General features: G+C 37.6%; 1 protein-coding gene across 1 annotated transcript; it reads left to right on the plus strand.

The window, feature by feature from the left end:
• Positions 1–2,338: 2,338 nt before the first annotated feature.
• LOC104961205 (transcriptional enhancer factor TEF-1-like) lies at positions 2,339–15,563 on the plus strand. The gene is made up of 8 exons (XM_010789451.1): positions 2,339–2,488; positions 2,752–2,801; positions 3,262–3,323; positions 5,071–5,198; positions 7,310–7,483; positions 10,429–10,569; positions 11,030–11,182; positions 11,635–15,563. The coding sequence occupies exons 1-8, from the start codon at positions 2,339–2,341 to the stop codon at positions 11,746–11,748; spliced, it is 972 nt and encodes a 323-aa protein (XP_010787753.1). The 3' UTR covers positions 11,749–15,563.
• The last annotated feature ends 2,289 nt before the right edge of the window (positions 15,564–17,852 follow it).

Below are 17,852 nucleotides of genomic sequence, written 5' to 3' on the forward strand. Positions count from 1 at the left end.
CGGAAGTTAGTACAGCAAGGGCTCCCTAAAGAAATGGAAAATTGCAATTAAGATCTGTGGGAAACACAAGTTTATGATACAAACAGGTTTCTTTAGCTGGATAATCTCCACATATTCACACCACTTTTATGATGGGTCCATATCACCACCGCTAAGCTAAAGGCGGCTAATGTTTAGTGTGATGATGTTTAGACGTCTCGCTTTAGACGCTCACTAGTGCTGTATCAACTGACTTATTTTATGTTGTAGAACAAAACGTAAAAATCTCTACAGCTTGAGTTACAAACAGACCTTATTTCAGGAATTTAGCCAAAAACACGTTAAAAAAACCCTTGACTTTAAGACGAGGGAACAGGAAGTGGTGAACTGCTGACCACTCTATAAATGCGACCACGAGTGTGACTAATTTATGTTATTCTTGGTTGGTAGATTTTTTGCCCATTTGTGATATGCTACAGCGATATCATAAATATACACACATATGCAGTAATACTTGCATTAATCAATAAATATATAATAATATATGTTAACGATTTATATTTTTTGTTGCAAATGTGTACATATATGTGATACTTTATATTTATTATACAATGAGAATAAATAAAGAGCTTTTGTACAACTGTTTGTTGAATTCTTGGAGAATGGCTCCCTCTGGTGTTCAAATAAAACATAATTTGAATTATACGTTCACAAAGAAGCATTGTATAAATAAAGCAAATAATTCAGCAATACCTTTGTCAATCGCTGTAAACTATACATTTCAACACATATGATTTGTAAGCAGGAGTGGAAGAGGAAACTAACAATCCAAAAGGTCTGTATATAGCTTTCTGTATCACAACAAACAACAACATATTATGAGTAGGCTATGTCAGAAAATGTCATAATATAGTAGGCTATGTTGAAGGGATCAGAACAAAGGATGTATTATACCTTATAGCTGTACTGCTCCCAGACTGTGCATCTCACTCCCCCCACACATCAGACACAATCAGATCATTCAAATCCCACCTCAAAACTCACCTGTTTAGATTAGCCAACTCACTCTATTACATCATTTATTTAAGTACTACTTTCATGTTCCTCAATACCTGTTTTCCTTTTTAATACTATACAACGTAGTATGTCGAAAATATGATAAAAAAAACGACATGGTATATAGTATTTTGAAAATAAGAAAAAAAGCTACATAAAATGTCGAACATATGATAAAAAAAATGACATGGGCCCTTTCTCATTTCTCTGACTCCCCTCCTCGACCCCCCTCCTCGTGTCTTAGTCCCGCCCACAGGAGATGCGAGCGGAGGACTGAGGAGGGGAACCGAGGAGAGAGGAAGGGAAGCAGCAGGCGGTTAGAGAAATGAGAACTCCTCTCCTCTGAGCAGTCATTTTAAAGAGACGTCCATTAATGATGACAGGAGGCACATCAGCCCTCTGTCTGATGGACAGATGTGTTCATGACGACTTATATATTTACTTTTCATTCATTGACAGTGCGGTATAATGAGACAACAGGTTACAGATGCGGACACACACACACACACACATATATTTATATATACAATTTCAGAATCATACAAGTATCTGAGCACCCTCATAATAACGTAATACTATCAGAGACTGGATATATCCCCCCCCCCTCTCTGGTCACTACAATGAGGAAATTTTCCTCATTGTAGTGACCAGAGAGGGGGGGGGGATATATCCAGTCTCTGATAGTATTACGTTATTATGAGGGTGCTCAGATACTTGTATGATTCTGAANCTATCGCTTTACGCAGTGCTTTCTTATATTCATTGAGAGTAATATGCCAAATTAAACGAGATTCTTCAAGTTTAGTGGAACGCCATATCATATTCATAACAGAGCCGGCCAGCTAACCAATCAGAGCAGACTGGGCTCTGGTTTCAGACCGAGGGTGAAAAGAGGTGCTGCAGCACAGGCAGTATGAGAAAAATAAAGAGCTTTTTGAACATTGAAGCATGGAGGCATGTCACAGAAGAGGCACTAAATACAAATATAACACTTTAATATTGGACTATAAATTAATACAAAAAGAAACATGTGAAATATATATATATATATATAATATAAATATATATACACAATAATTCCCAGGGCTATAGCTTAGATTTTAAAGTTGCTGATTTTGTCCAACACATATTTCCGAAACCGAAAAGATATTCCACTGTTGTCCAAAAGGTATTACAAATATATAAATGAGATTTACTGTTGCACTGGTTGACAGAAGTTGTTGTGGTTGGGTGTGTAGTGTGTGGGTTCAGAATGTAAACTATCTTCATGATGATGATAATGATGATAATATTGATGCTGATGATGTCAATCACCACGCAGGACCAGAATGCCAAGGAGAAAGCGCTGCAGAGCATCTCCTCTATGTCTTCGGCTCAGATCGTCTCAGCCACCGCCATACACAGCAAGCTCCTGCCTGGGATCGTACGGGCCAGCTTCCCCAGCAACGCACAGGTAACACACGCACGCACGCACGCACGCACGCACGCACACACACACACACACACACACACACACACACACACACACACACAAACACTGTTTGTATTCTCTTCAATAGATACAGAAAACACAAGGACATCAATAACTGTAAAACCATTTTTTGTGAATGGCCACATATGCTCTGTTTGAAGTCCCGGTGCAAATCTAACAACAAACACACATTGTCCAGGTTTGCTGCCTTGGTCGTGTGTATTCATGTGTGTTGTTTTTCTTAGCTGTGGCAGGGGATGATTCCTGGAGGACAATCTAGCGCCGCCATTGAAGAGTAAGTGAAACTCAACTGGTACACTCATATCTAACGTAGTTATACATTTTAAGCTTTGATATGGATTTATTTTTCTGAAAGATATCTCCTTTATCATTCTGCTCCTTTAGTTACTCATTCATACATATTATACAATGTACACCACTAGGCTGTCTCTTTGCATCCATACTGCTTTTCATATTTCTTACATTAGTGTATGTTCACACGGCTAGTGACTAGTGGGGACCATTGTGATAGAAGTTCAAACCCTTTTCCTTTCATTGCCAGCTGCCATTAAATGTGATGGTGATGATGATAATGGTAGTACAGTAAATGGGGCTTGTATAGCTTTGACTGAACCAAGAGACACTCTTGACTTCTGTGCTCCTGCTACAGAATTCCTTGCTGTATAATCTAGATACGTGAATGACCTACAATGCTGTCTCTTCTTCTTTCTCATGTCTGTCTTTGACTCTCTCAGTATTAAGCCATTCTCTCAGCAAGCCTACTCTGTGCAGACAGCGGGGATCACCACAATCTCAGGTGAGAGAAACCACTGTGCAATTATATCCTTTCTGTAAAGCAAACAGGCAGTCCTGCTTCCCTCCATTTAGGGCCCTGGCTCTCTACAGGGTGCTCTCTACAAGAGGTCAAACGAAAAAAAGGTGTCAATCTTACTTTTCTGGGAATTGAGATCCAGAAAACTTCCTGCAATTGCTGATTATAGTTATAGGTTTTGTCAAAATGTACTGTATGTTACAGAGATTGGAACTTAAAATTAACATACATTTTCCATAAGGAATAAACATATACTGTATATCCTTGGCTTTACTTTTACAATTTTTTAAACAAGACATTTTTTGTTTTGTTAAAGCACCCCGACATTATTGTGAAAGGTTGGTTTGGTTTGAAATGGTGGTACTTTAATATGCTGTCATTTGTTTATATGCCTATCATTTCACTACAATGCAACACAGGCAACAAGCACTGGGATAGGTATTGATTTTTTCCCATATATAATTAAGAACTTCGTACCATGACTCCATAAATTACCTAGTGATATACGGAGTGCTAGAATTGACTACAACTTGACCCTTTAGGGAGAATATCCCCCTTACTTCTGTTATTTAGGAGGACCATTGTGCAGGAGCCGCTAATGACTCAGCGTGCGTTGATATAAGATAAAAAACATTTAACACCTAGTAGGAAAAATCTGAGCAGGCTAGTCTTAACAAGTTAGCTATTTCTAGAAGAAAAACTTTAGCAGGCTAGTCTAAATCAGTTGGATAATTCTAGCAAGAAGATGTGTGCAGACTAGTCTGAAATAGTAAGCTAATTGTAGTGGGAAACTGTTAGCAAGCTAAACTAGCTAGGTATTCTAACGGGAAAATAACAGGCTAACTAGCTTTTACACTACGCAATGAATATTGTTAGCATACCTTTGTAGCCTCAACTAATAACAGTGATGATGAATGTTTTTCATAGACAAACTGCTTACAGTTTTAAGTTAATAGCCAGTGCTCTCTGGGAAATACAAAAATGTCTTATATAAAAAATGTTCAAAGGCTGAAGAGTTTTACAGCTTGTATATAACACCAGAGAGGGTCAGATGATTGTGTCTGAAAGCAAGTGAACCACTCCCTACAAACTGTATCCCTCTAGCTTTTGGGTTAGTGTTTTAACAACAACAAAAAACAGCTTTAGTATCGAAGCAGTTAAAAAATCTCAAACAAAAGTGAGGAGAATTACAATTTAAGTTTGATTTTGTTTAGTTTAGGGCTTTTTCAGGGAGTTTAGATTGGCTCATATTGCGCAAACTGCCCCTTTTCCCCCCTAAGGCTAATCCAGCCATGTGACAAACTACACTGTGGTTCAGCAAAAGCTACATCTTAAAGCAACATTTTACTTGACTCCCCTTAATTGCTGATATTTCCCCAAACATTTTTAACAACTCATTGAGGTCACAGAGTTGTAAATTTTACTCAAAAATCTGGTCACCTTACCTTTTACATCTACTTTTGTTAACTGCCTTTCAGTCCTTCACCTCAGTCAGGCTTACATTTTACACGATTGAAGCAAATAATAATGCTTGAATAACCCTGTTAAATGGCATGATTGTACATGATGGTGGTGATGAAGTGCTTTTAACCAGACTGTGTGTTATGTGTGTTGTGTGTGTGTGTGTGTGTGTGTGTGTGTGTGTGTGTGTGTGTGTGTGTGTGTGTGTGTGTGTGTGTGTGTGTGTGTGTGTGTGTGTGTGTGTGTGTGTGTGTGTGTGTGTGTTGTCTAGGCTACGAGCCTCCTGCTGCAGCCCAAACACACAGAGAGCCAGCGTGGCATGGTCGCTCCATCGGCACCACCAAACTGCGTCTGGTAGAGTTTTCATCTTTCCTGGAGACACAGAGGGACCAGGAGGCAGTGAGTACAACACACACACATGCACACACACCCACGGTCTACAATAAGCTCTCCCTATTGTCCCATAAACAGAGATGACAGATAACCCCACAGCAGAGAACCGCGTTAAAGCCCTTTGTAGTATCCTAGTATGAATAACCTTTGTAAAGCTCTATCTCTGTGTCTGCTCACTCTATCCGTCATCCTGTCACACTGTGGACTCGCTGTCATTATTCTACCTTGGGCTCACAGACAGCTGGCATTCATCTTGTTACAACTGTTTGGACAGTTACAAACCTCAAACGGTTCTATGTTGACTTTAAAAATAGACTCTGTTGCCAATAGGGGTCATGTTTCATGGATATTTTACATTGTAAATAAAGAGGCATTTGGCAATACAATTTATATAGCATTTATGATATACAAAGATAAAGATGAGCACAGAGAGCACAGAACTCCACAAAGGCCAATGATGCCTTCAAATGGTCCTCGGATGGCCCCATTTCCAGAGTTGGGAAGTTGTTCTTCTTACTTTTTGCGTGTTTAAGAGCTTTAAATCCTGATGTCGTACATGGACGCAACACATAACATTCTAGTTCAAAACCACACTAGAGTGTTAAGGCGTTAACTTGCTGTTTTCTGAATTTATTGTTTATTGAGTTTACCTGCATTTTCTTGGTCAGGAACGACCATTCAGTTATTAATCCTACACCACATGAATGCAGCACAAATGTCCAACCATTCGTTCAGCGATAACTCCCTAATATCCTGTGATTATTTTTATGAACATTTACCGATTGTAATGAACTTTTCTTGGATCTTGCTCCGTCTTTGCTGATGTTATTACAAGCTGCGACTGACACAAATATGGCGGCGCTAGGATACAGTGACAGTCACTTGGTCCCCATGAATCTCCTAATATTATTGTCAGTGAAACATAACTTGTGTATTCACAACATTTTTAGGATCCGCTTTTAAATTGAGTAGGTCCTTCCTTGGTCTGTGCTAGACCCTTCAACATTTAATATCAAAACAGCCAATAGTTTTTCACTATTCCTGCTCACAAACAAACTGTGCCAAACAGTCTCTTTGGCAGTGGTATAATGAAGTAGCTTGTTGCTTGTAAGAAGCTTAAGTAATACATTATAATGGTACGATTTTATTTGACTTTAAACGTCTAGTCATCCAAGTTTGAACTGTGGCCTGTTGCTCTTTAAAATGGAACTATTTTAAATTGTATTTTTTATCATGAAAGTAATACATAGGTGTGCTTTAAACCTTAGTCTACATTTTGCTCCCTAGTTTAAGTTTCTTTGTAGAGGTTTCTTGTAAACCTACAGTTATGGAAACATTCACTGTTTCTCACACCATTATATTATATATAATATTTTTGATTTACATTGCTTACATCAATGTTTGCAAATCAGCTGTCTTCTTCCTTGCTATCTCGGTGCATTACTTTTTTATGCAGGAATCTGTTTCAGTTTCACCATGTATGCTTGTGATTGTCAAAGCTCCATGGGACACCTTTCATTTGTGAGATGTGGGGAGGGACAGCTATGTAGACCTGTCTCCCGTTGACTCCCGCTAACTTTTTTTTCCTCAACAATCATAAGACGATACAACACAGTCCTACATTTAAGACAAAACCTATTAAAGAAACAGAAATAAAACCACACCCACACACAAAAAAATCTAGCAGGAGTAGATAATCTCTCCTATGACAAAATGGACATCAGTTTCTCAATAATCTTTTAAAATTTTTTTTTTATTTTTGTTTTGTTTTCTGTAATATCGTTAGGCGCACAGTATACAATGCAATTTGAATAGCGTGTCTGCATACATAATTAGAGTCTAATCCCAAAATTAAGATGATATGGATTTAGAGGCGCATGTTCCCCATAATGCATGGGAAATATCTGTTTAAGACTGTCAAATCTCATGAATTAAGGGCTTTTTGTTCAAATAAAATGGATTGACACATTTATCCAAATGAAGCCCATTCTACACAAAATACTATGTTGTTTCTGTCTTTCTTTTGCGGCTTTCTGTCCCATATTGAGATCAGCTGTTTTTTATCAACCCATTTTCCGCCTCAATCCTTGGCTAATTCAAAGTTATCCTCCCCCCAGTATAACAAGCACCTGTTTGTGAACATCAGCCAGAACAACCCGAGTTACAGCGACCCCATGCTGGAGTGTGTGGACATCAGACAGATCTACGACAAGTTCCCCGAGAAGAAAGGGGGCCTGAAAGAGCTGTTCGCCAAGGGCCCGCAAAACGCTTTCTACCTGATCAAGTTCTGGGTGAGCAGACAAACACTTACCTACTTCCTGTTCATGCAAGAGTTTTCTTTCATTTCAATCCCATTTTATATTCATTTGACATCATTGAGGCCTCAGAGACATTGGCAGAGACTTTATCTCTGTGTGTGTGTGTGTGTGTGTGTGTGTGTGTGTGTGTGTGTGTGTGTGTGTGTGTGTGTGTGTGTGTGTGTGTGTGTGTGTGTGTGTGTGTGCAGTTTGTATTTGTGGGTGCCGTGTGTGTATTTGTTCTGTCCTCCCACCTGGGATATGGAGGTGGTGGGTTGATGAAAGCACAGTCGCTTTGTTTGAACACCTGCTCACCTCCTGACTCACAGGTAGCTCTCTCTCTCCACCTGTGTGTGTGTTTGTGTGTGTGTGTGCGCGCGTGCGTACGTGCGTGTCTTTATCTGTCTCTCCCTTACGAGTCAAGGACTTTAGAAAATATCCCTGCAACAGAATTCATCCCATGTTTGTCTATTCACAAATAATGTAATATTATTATATAAAGTAATATTCACATTTTATGAAACTCGAACAAATCAAGTAGTCTCTAAAGACTTTATAACTTTTTCCGTTGAAAGACAGAATTGATTATGATCTGCCTGTCTGGTAGGTCTGAGACTTCCTACCTCAAGGAACTATTTTGTATGTCTCACATTTCGTCCATGTTTTCGATCTTTTGGATTATACAGTGAAAGTAGAGGTAGATTTACAAATAAAATAAACAGTTATTTTTAAATAACTGCTTCCTGGTATCAGACAAAAATATATTTTTCAGAGGAAATCAAAGGGTTTTTTATTAAATGCCAATTTTGCCAATTATTACCAGATCTTTTGAAACTGCGATATTATTCTTTTTAAATTAAATAAATATGGTCATAGAGAGAGTAATGGATATTTAGATTTAATTGAAGTGTACTTTAGCTAGGCCTACTACTACTACTACTACCAAAAATGACTTTTTAAAAATGTATATATTTGTTTGAAAAAAGAAGAGAACTGAAAACACTCTTTATTTCATTATGAAATACATTTATGCAATGGAAATTATTACCCTTTCTTCTACGCTCCATGAAAACAGATTTCTGTAATATTGGGCTAACTGGGGACAATACTTTAGTCGCATGAATGCAATCATCAGAAGTAAATAGCTAATGTGAATGTAAGGCTATAAACAAACTACTCTAAAGGCTTCACGTCCCCAGCGCTTAGCTAAAGGCGGCTAACGTTCAGCGGGATGACGGGTAGTAGTCTCCTTCAATCACTTGTTAGCAACCGCCTTTTTAAAGACACATAGACACTTCGTAATAGTATTTATTTAGCTTTTTACTGACATATCCCTTTCTTGTATAACAAAATGTGAAAATCTGTTTAGCTTCTATTAACCACAGATTTTATTTCAGGCATCAAACCAAAAACTAATAAAAAAGGGTTGAACAAAAATGCTCAGAAATAATCAAATGCTGACTCATTTTATTGTAGCTCACGTTGCAGCAGACAAATGCATGATTTGAACAAATTCCTTTCACCTTTACACGTGTGTTTTTGCTTAGATAAGACGACACCACAGAGTCTTTGAAGGATATCACCTTTTGCTAAAGCCCCATGCATACCGCTTTAGTGCAGAAATCCAAAGCTTGACAGGCTTGCTGTAGCTAGTTACGGTTGCTAAGCTATTATTGGACGATCCCTTTTGGGGGCGGGGTTTAATAAAGGGTTAATTATCAGGGCGCTGGACAGTGTGAATGAAGCTGTGAGGTTGTCAGCAGTAAAATCATGCAGGGGAGGATAGAAGCCTGCAGGCCAGTGAAGTGGGTTCACTATACGATGAAGAAGAGATGAGACGTGCTTGTAGCATGACAACAAACAAAGAGAGAGTGTGTGTGTGTGTGTGTGTGTGTGTGTGTGTGTGTGTGTGTGTGTGTGTGTGTGTGTGTGTGTGTGTGTGTGTGTGTGTGTGTGTGTGTGTGTGTGTGTCTCTGAATTTAATTAAAAAGCTCTCTGATCTACCACAATGGAGCATGTTTTCTGATAATATGCAGCTGCTTTATTGAGCATATATGTTGGTGTGTGTGAGTATGAGTGAATGGATGTGCAAGGGCTTGACTTAGTATATGGAGTGTGTGTTTATTCTCAGCCCTGAGACACATGTTGCTCCTTATAGAACTCATTACAAACGGTACAAACCCTTCTCCATGTCTCTCAGCCTGTAATCCAGGTGCAACATGTTCTCAATGATTGAACATTTTAAATGACACATAGTTCAACGGGAACCATTTCTACCCTGTTGCATCTTCCAGTACAGTGAATAATTGCAAAGGTTCCATAGGGGGCCTTATTTTGAAATGTTGTGGTGTTCCCTTTCCTGTAGTGTTTTATAGCCGTGCAAGGCAAGTTTATTTATACAGCACCTTTCAACACAAGGCAATTCAAAGTACTACAAAAACGATAAACATTAACGGCATTAAGAAATAGTGCAGCAGAAACTCATTATAAAATGGCATTTAAAAACAGTCATTAATATAGTTTTTTTTGCATTTAAATGGCAAAAATCCTAAAGTTCCCTCAAAGGTACTCAAGGTGGAAGCAGAAATCACATCAGCTCCCTCAGAACCTGGACAAATACAATCATATATGCATATCTGATCTCACTACTAGTGTATCTGTAATATTTAGATTTGGATGAACCAACCTTTAAAATATTTCAGGTGAAAATAGTTTAAAAAAAGAAAAGTAAATGCATATTATATCTGATTTTAAATTGACAATGTATAGCATGAGAAATATGAGTGTGGGCCCAGGTTTTAGAACAGTATAGAGGGCACTTGGTTCTACTTTGCTCTCATGTTTCTGTGGATTGATTAGACTGTTTGGTAATAAACGTTGACATGTTACACTGTCGTTAATGGTGTACTTTTTAACATTTATTTCTGTGTTGTTGTCAGGCGGACCTGAGTTCTAATGTGCAGGACGACCCGGCAGCGTTCTATGGAGTCACCAGCCAATACGAGAGCTCGGAGAACATGACCATCACCTGCTCCACCAAGGTCTGCTCCTTCGGCAAGCAGGTGGTCGAGAAGGTTGAGGTGAGGAGGAATTCAAATGATTGTGGTCAGAGGGGTGAAAAGTATTTAGAAATACTGTATGAGATTGTTTCAGACTTACAGATGCATAAACAACATGCCTTTTGGTATTGAGATATTTCAGGAAACAAGTGCACAGAGTTGTGATAAACATGGCATGACGCACTCCAAAAACGTTATAAGATCCCGAATAGCAGCTTTCTCCCTGGTAAATAAAAAATATTTAACAACTTTGTACCACAGCCTTTCAGTTCAAATTTCTAATGATAAATCCTAATGACATTAAATAAACCTTTATGACATCATTACTATTACTGTGTGAGGTGACACAGTATTCCACAGCCACATGAGACATTATAATTGATTTTCTTACAGGATTGGCTAATAACTAGTAAACCTATTCATATGTGTACAAAATGGTGTACTTCTTCTTAACTATCTAATTTCTTTCTTTCTCTCTTAGACGGAGTACGCACGGTTTGAAAATGGCCGCTTCATTTACAGAATCAGCCGCTCTCCGATGTGTGAATACATGATCAACTTCATCCACAAGCTCAAACACCTTCCTGAGAAATACATGATGAACAGCGTGCTGGAGAACTTTACTATTCTGCTGGTGAGGACTTCTGTCAGTCTCAATTTGCTATTTGAAGTGCATCCTAATGCAAAGTATGGCCAAATGCAATGCACTCTGAGCAACTGGATATTGTTGTTAGAAGTGTACGCGTGGAACACTGTATCCTTAGTTTATGATACTCAACGATTACATATTAGCTTAACAACGGAAGTTGCGCGACCAGCATTATAAAAATCAAAGTTATACATGTGTGTCTTATCATAGCCTATTTAATAAACACACCACTGTAAGACATGCAATGTATTAAGGGAAGTCTTTAAAATAGGGACACAGCATGTCTGTCTATGAACGTTATATGGCGCATATTAAGTATATCGAGTGAATAATTAAAGTTTATATGTTGTTGTTGCTTTTTTACTGTATGCAACCTATAAATGCATATTTAAAAAAGTTTAATATTCTTTCCCCTCTCTGTTTGTCTGTGTGTCCAGGTTGTGAGCAACAGAGACACTCAGGAGACCTTGCTGTGTATGGCGTGTGTATTTGAGGTGTCTAACAGTGAGCACGGAGCTCAGCACCACATCTATCGACTCGTCAAGGACTAACACACACACACACTTATCAAACACACACACTTAAGGCCTTTTGCTTGGTGATTAATGGTGACATTGGAGGTAAAATGTCAAAAAACTGAATTCTACAAAAGTGTCTTTCAACCAAACTACTCGACCTAGTGAGAACGGAAGTGGCTTCATTTTACTGCAAAACATCACAATAATAATTGGTTATTTTTTGTATTATTAAAATCAGCTATAAAGCAGTTTGCTTCAGGATCCTCCATTTCAACACAACAATATTCACTCCAACCTCTATATCAGATGGTAATTAGCTGTAAAAAAAAATACATTGATTATTAAAAAAGCACAATGAATCACTTCAAAACGGGGTGGTTTCCCCAAAAACATTCAGAATCTGATATCACCGAGAGATGTCTCCTCCTAATTAGTTTCTTCCCTTTTTTTTCCCAATACATTTGTATTTTGCTGTTCTGTAGATGGAAATGAAAGTGTTATTTCTGTCAAGTGCTTTTGGGAAATTCCACCCTGGGAAAATCAATTAAATTCCCTCCTCCCTGTGACAAAAGAGTGTGTGTTATCTGCCAATATACTGACGGACACTGAAGGTCAGACCCTGTGTATCATCGATAACAAGAAAATAAAATAACTATTGCATTATGCATCACATAGTAAACTATAGAGTTGGTTTTGTACATATATCCACTGCAAATTGTGTGAGCTAGATTCTTGCACATAAAAGAGGTTTGTTCCCAAAGAAAATAACATTTTTAACTTTTTGTATGTTTTCTTAAAAAAAAAACACAAAAAAAGAATAGCTTCTGAACTTTGGGAAATTGTTTATTGATAGTAGCATATAGACTATATTTTAATTCCAGGAAAACTATCTAAAATGTATGTTAATAAGAAAGTATAAATGACATTTAATCATTCAGGTACCTGTTTGTGCAACAAGCGACTCTTCATTAAGATTGAAGAAAAACATGTTAAAGATACAATCCTTAAGCTTTCAGCCCTGGCTCTTTTGGCAGCTATTGACAAATAATAAGATCATTTTAATATATTGAATGGTTATTGTTAAAACAAATGCAGACCAAACTGGGTCAGATTTCTGTACAATCTTAAGGATCATCATTTTACATTTTAAATAGGTTGTGGTCAATCAATTGGGAAGCACTGTGACTCTTTAAAACTATACAACGTCCTTCATAATGTTCAAGGGAAGAAACATTCCAAACTGTTAAAAATAACCTATGCTTTTAAAAAAAATCAGGTTTCACTTAGTTAATTTATCTTAGTTTAATAAGCTTAGTTCAGTATTCTTGCACCAGCTAACTTGAGCTGACAGATGTGTTTAAACCTGAAATGTTCTTACGTCTTACAGATTTTAATTGCCCTGACTGGAAGCCATGGTGCAGTGCTTCATTTTAGGAAAGTGGTTGAAGACACAGTTCCCTAAATAAAAGTTAAACTTTGTTTTTTCAGGTATTTAATGAATATAAGACTTTACTAGTGTCCAAGAGTAGCCTCTGTTAATTTTAGGGTCAATTGACCAGTGTGTAAGGATTTTCTACCATAAAAGATAGCTTTGCTAGCTAGCTAGCTAGCTAACAGCAAACATTGTCACGTCCAATGAGTGCATAGCAAACTATAAGCCATGGCATGGTTTTTCATTTTGAGAGAAAGTGGGTGAAGACACATTTCCCTTTAATCAGTCCAGGACTTGTTTCTTCCAGTTTTATGATAGTATGTCAGAATTAAAGTCATTTATAAATCAAAAACCAAAAACTGTTGATTAAGTGTACTGTAGCAGGTGATGAGAAGTGGTTTGTTTGTGTCATGCCCAGCAGCATGAAGTGCCTTTGGTTGGGAACAGCAGTAGACATTTCTAATCTGTTTCATGAAAATAATCTGGTCATAAATGTGTGTATAGAAAGGCATTTGAGCTAATATAAATGCATAATTACGTTTATCATGCTCCAGCTTTCAGCGTCTGAGGGCTAAATATCCAAATTCCATATTTAATGGCTGTTTCTTGTTGTAATTTGTTCACAGTGAGCCTTTCTAAAGTATGTTAATTGTTCCCAAATGTTAATGAGACATGTTCTTGTTTGCTTCTTTTAACGGCACTATTTACATGTATTTGCATTTGTGTATTACATGGTGGTTCATGTTGAAACAGCTTGCAGATTGTCTGGTGCCTCATTTATAAAATACAAATTGGACTTGTTACTACGAGAGAATGCCAATTCTATTTTTATCTTTATATCGCGGCTGTAAAGTTATTTAAAAAATCCTGAAGGGTTGGGATTGGGGTTACGACATACCGAAGAACCATGTATACAAGCATGCTGTGTTCAACCATGGAGAATACAGTATGCTGATTAAAACTATGTCAAGAATCACATGGTTCTGTTTCCTGTACTCACTAGGATGCTTAGTGGTGTCTACAATATTTGAAGAAAAAAAAACCTTAAGTTTGACCAGTTTACTAGACCTGAAAAGAGCCATCTTTGGTCAACATTGGCTAACTGTTGGCAGTCTTAAAAGGACTCATACCTGAGTCAGATCTTACTGGTCTGGAACCAGTCTTCTACATTTGTGCTGAAGAATGTTAGGGTCTGTCATCGTCCAAAACAGCTTTATCTTGTCTCAAGATTGCTGTGGGTGTCTTTTAGGGTTACACACACCTGTCCAACTAAATGCAACCCTTTCAACTCACTGGTGAATCATTCTGTCAGGAAAACCCCTTTAAAAAAAACCTTTCCTTTAACTTTCCCAGAGCTTTGCCTCACTACAGTGGTTTGTTGTTTGCAGGCAGACTATAGACCTTCACAGCAGAGTACTAACACGTAACACGTACATGCTAACTTAACACACAGCCTCAGAGGGGCTTATTTTGCAATAACGACCCTCTGTTTGGTCATTGTCTACCACCTGCTTACCAAAGACAGTCATCATGTGACAGAAAGTACAGAGGAATAAGGGACTTATGAAAGTCTAGTCTAGAGTAACTTACCACTAGCTTCCGCCAAAAATAGTTTCAAAGAAAAGGACACTTAACATACTTAGCTCATGGGCTACACTGTAAAACAGATGTTAGTAAAACAACAAAGAAATGAAAAAAAAATAGGATTAATGGACCTTTTGTTTTTTGAGCCTAGTTCAGAAAAGGGCATTTTTGTATTTAGAGACACTTTAAATTTGATTAAATATGGACACCTCTCTTCATCTTGGTTAGCAAACGGAATAAGTAAGGTCACAGGAAACTGATTTATTAAAAAGAATAGTGCCCCCAATCTCTGTTAACCCAATTGTATGGCTTTTCTGTTCAATGTCCAATCATATTAAGCATCTACAGGATGTGAAAGCACTAATTACATCATAAAAAAGCAGTGTATTTCTGAGTTTCTGAGTAATAGTCATATGTGTTGGTAATGTCGTCTCGTATGTGCAAGTTGGATATTTATCTTCTTTTCAATGTGGCACAGAAATCCTGTCTGTAATTAATTCCAAAATGGCCTTGAATCTTTTTCGCTCTGGTGCATGTGCAGCACATGTATTTGCACTGAGGGTTTTTGATAAGGTGCTTTATATAAAGGTGACCATAACGTTTATTACAGATGTTGTGTATATCTTTGATATTCTAATGTTTATCCCATTTTGCGAAGAAGACAGTACACATCCAAAAGCTAGTAATTTATTTCTATTGGTACTGCACAGGGTCTGATCTTTGCTTTGTAACTTTTTTTCGCCGTCATGGCTAAAAGTATGTTAGATATTTTCTAGCTTTGTAGAGACTTTGTACGCATATGCTATTCAGTTTAATAAATGGTCAGTTCCAAACTGTGACCTGGAGTCTTGTCTTGAATCATTATTCCACAACTACAGTAACGCTCAGACACTGAATCCACTCAAATAATTTGTTATTTTATAAATGAAATATGACCAATGTTTTACAAGTCACATGATTACAACTGATTCGTCTCCAGAGCAAAGTCCAATCAATCAAAAGATTAGAGAATTGATGACACATTTTTGTTTGCAAATGAGCATTGCAAGAGCTCCCAATATAAATGGGATTATTCCATAAGATTCTACTTGCATCTTTTTTCAAGGATGGTAATCAACCACTTTTATGATTTTTGAAGCTTAAATTCAAGTCCCAGAAGTAAAAAGCTAACTTGGGCTAATAGAACTGCATGCCAGCTGCAAAGGCGGCTAACATTCAACTTGATGACGTTCAGTATTCTCTTTAGTCACACAGAAGATTTGGACATTCACTGATTTGTTTTATGTCGTATTAGTTTGTGTTAACCGCAAACTTTATTTCAGGCACCAAAAACACGTTAAAGAAACAGTCTTTTTTGAGACTTTTGATATTTGATGTCATTTTTTTGTATCTAATGTTGAAAACATGAAAAAAAATAAAAAAAGACATAGTACAGGATTTCGAAAACATTTAAAAATCAACATAGTATAGTTTAAATATATCTTCATGGAGATGCTGATTTCATTTTTCAGCAGGACTTGGCACCTGCCAATAATGCCAAAAGTACCAATGCCTGAGGCCTGTACTACGGAGCCGAATTTTCGCTTAGCGAATTAACTCCAAGGAAAACTCTGGGTTTCTGGTGTTGTGTCAAATTATGCACCCCCACCGTGAAATGCACCACGTGTCACGGGAACGCGCATTTCTAAATGAAAAGTTTAGGCATAACACAGAAGATCAACAAAAGATAATATAAAATGAACTTACCAAAGCTGAAGTAAATGGTTAACTTCATTCATTTTCTTTCCGTTTTACTGATTTTAATCGCTATACGCTGCTCTCTATCTCGTCTCCTCTTCACAAACAACTACTTTTTTCGCGGCACGAGTACTTACAGCCAGGGGCGCCGCCAAGAATTTTGGGCCCCATGAAAAGATATCACATTGGGCCCCACCACCATGCACAGGCCACACCAACCAAGCACAATTGCTGTAACCACACCTCCAGAACCCAACCGACTCATTTATGCTTTAAATAACTCTACCTGTACAGGCTTGCATCTATCTTGTAGTCCAATACTAACTGCACAATATTTACTTACACTGAGCGGTGAAAATATAACACTGTGCAGACGTGCAACATTCTGCTGCAACATTCTGCTGCAGTAGCATTCACTATTTCATATAACACTAACATGCCTGACAATAGATCTCAATAGTCACCTTTTATGGTGTACATGCCTTTTTAATAACATTTTTGAATGTTCCATTCAAAAATGTTATAACTTAATATACATGACCTTGTATATTTTTAAATTCTACTGCACTCGAGCTGGTTTCTCCAAAATGACCTACCCCACCTTTAAGTACTGTTAATATGTTCACAGAAAATTCAGAGGTTTTTCATTTCACTGCTCTTTTAGCTGACATTTAATAAATGCAGGTACATTTTTAGCAGCTATTCATACTAAATCAGTTTTCCCTCCCCCTGCTGCCAGGACCAACATATCCATCTCTAGGCTCAGCAGCCCTGTCCCCCCATAAGGCTTTGCAGTCTTGCCATGCTGTCCATTGAAAGCCAGTTGGCTAGAAAGCTGGACTTCAAGGACTTTATCAGTGACTTTGCCTGTAAGAAGGCTAGGCGCTGGGCTCTTGGTGAGTAAGGCTGAGCAAGGCCTCGTAATAACTGTTAAAGGGCAAGGCTATGGTAACGATATTGGATCACTACACACAAGATGCATGATGAGAAAAAAACTGAGAACAGTAATAGGCTCTGATTTAGCACCACCATCAGGCCTTTTCACTTCCATTTCCGTTTTGTTGTCCATTTACACTGTAATACCCGCTTATTTTGTAGTTGGTATTTATATTTAATTAAAAAATCTACTGCTTATGTTATTTTTTTGTTATAGCATTTTATAAATGATAATATTGGTGTTAATGTTCACTTTATTTGAATTTAAGCGATCATGTATATTTAAGTTATATTTATTTTGATTTATGAATGTTCCATTCAAACATGTTATTAAAAAGGCATGTACACCATAAAAGATGACTATTGTCAGGAATGTTAGTGTTATATCAAATAGTGAATTATACTGCAGCAGAATGTTGCAGTAGAATTTGCAGTCTGCACAGTGTTA

This window comes from Notothenia coriiceps, unplaced genomic scaffold, assembly GCF_000735185.1.
Source record: "Notothenia coriiceps isolate Sejong01 unplaced genomic scaffold, NC01 NC01_scaffold00032838, whole genome shotgun sequence".
In the NCBI taxonomy this organism is placed as follows: domain Eukaryota; kingdom Metazoa; phylum Chordata; class Actinopteri; order Perciformes; family Nototheniidae; genus Notothenia; species Notothenia coriiceps.

Bases quoted from the DNA above. Each gene is read 5' to 3' on its own strand.
- LOC104961205 (XM_010789451.1), top strand. From the start codon at position 2,339: ATGTCAATCACCACGCAGGACCAGAATGCCAAGGAGAAAGCGCTGCAG. The intron at 7,484-10,428 runs GTGAGCAGACAA...TGTTGTTGTCAG, and splicing joins TCTACCTGATCAAGTTCTGG to GCGGACCTGAGTTCTAATGT. The intron at 10,570-11,029 runs GTGAGGAGGAAT...TTTCTCTCTTAG, and splicing joins AGGTGGTCGAGAAGGTTGAG to ACGGAGTACGCACGGTTTGA.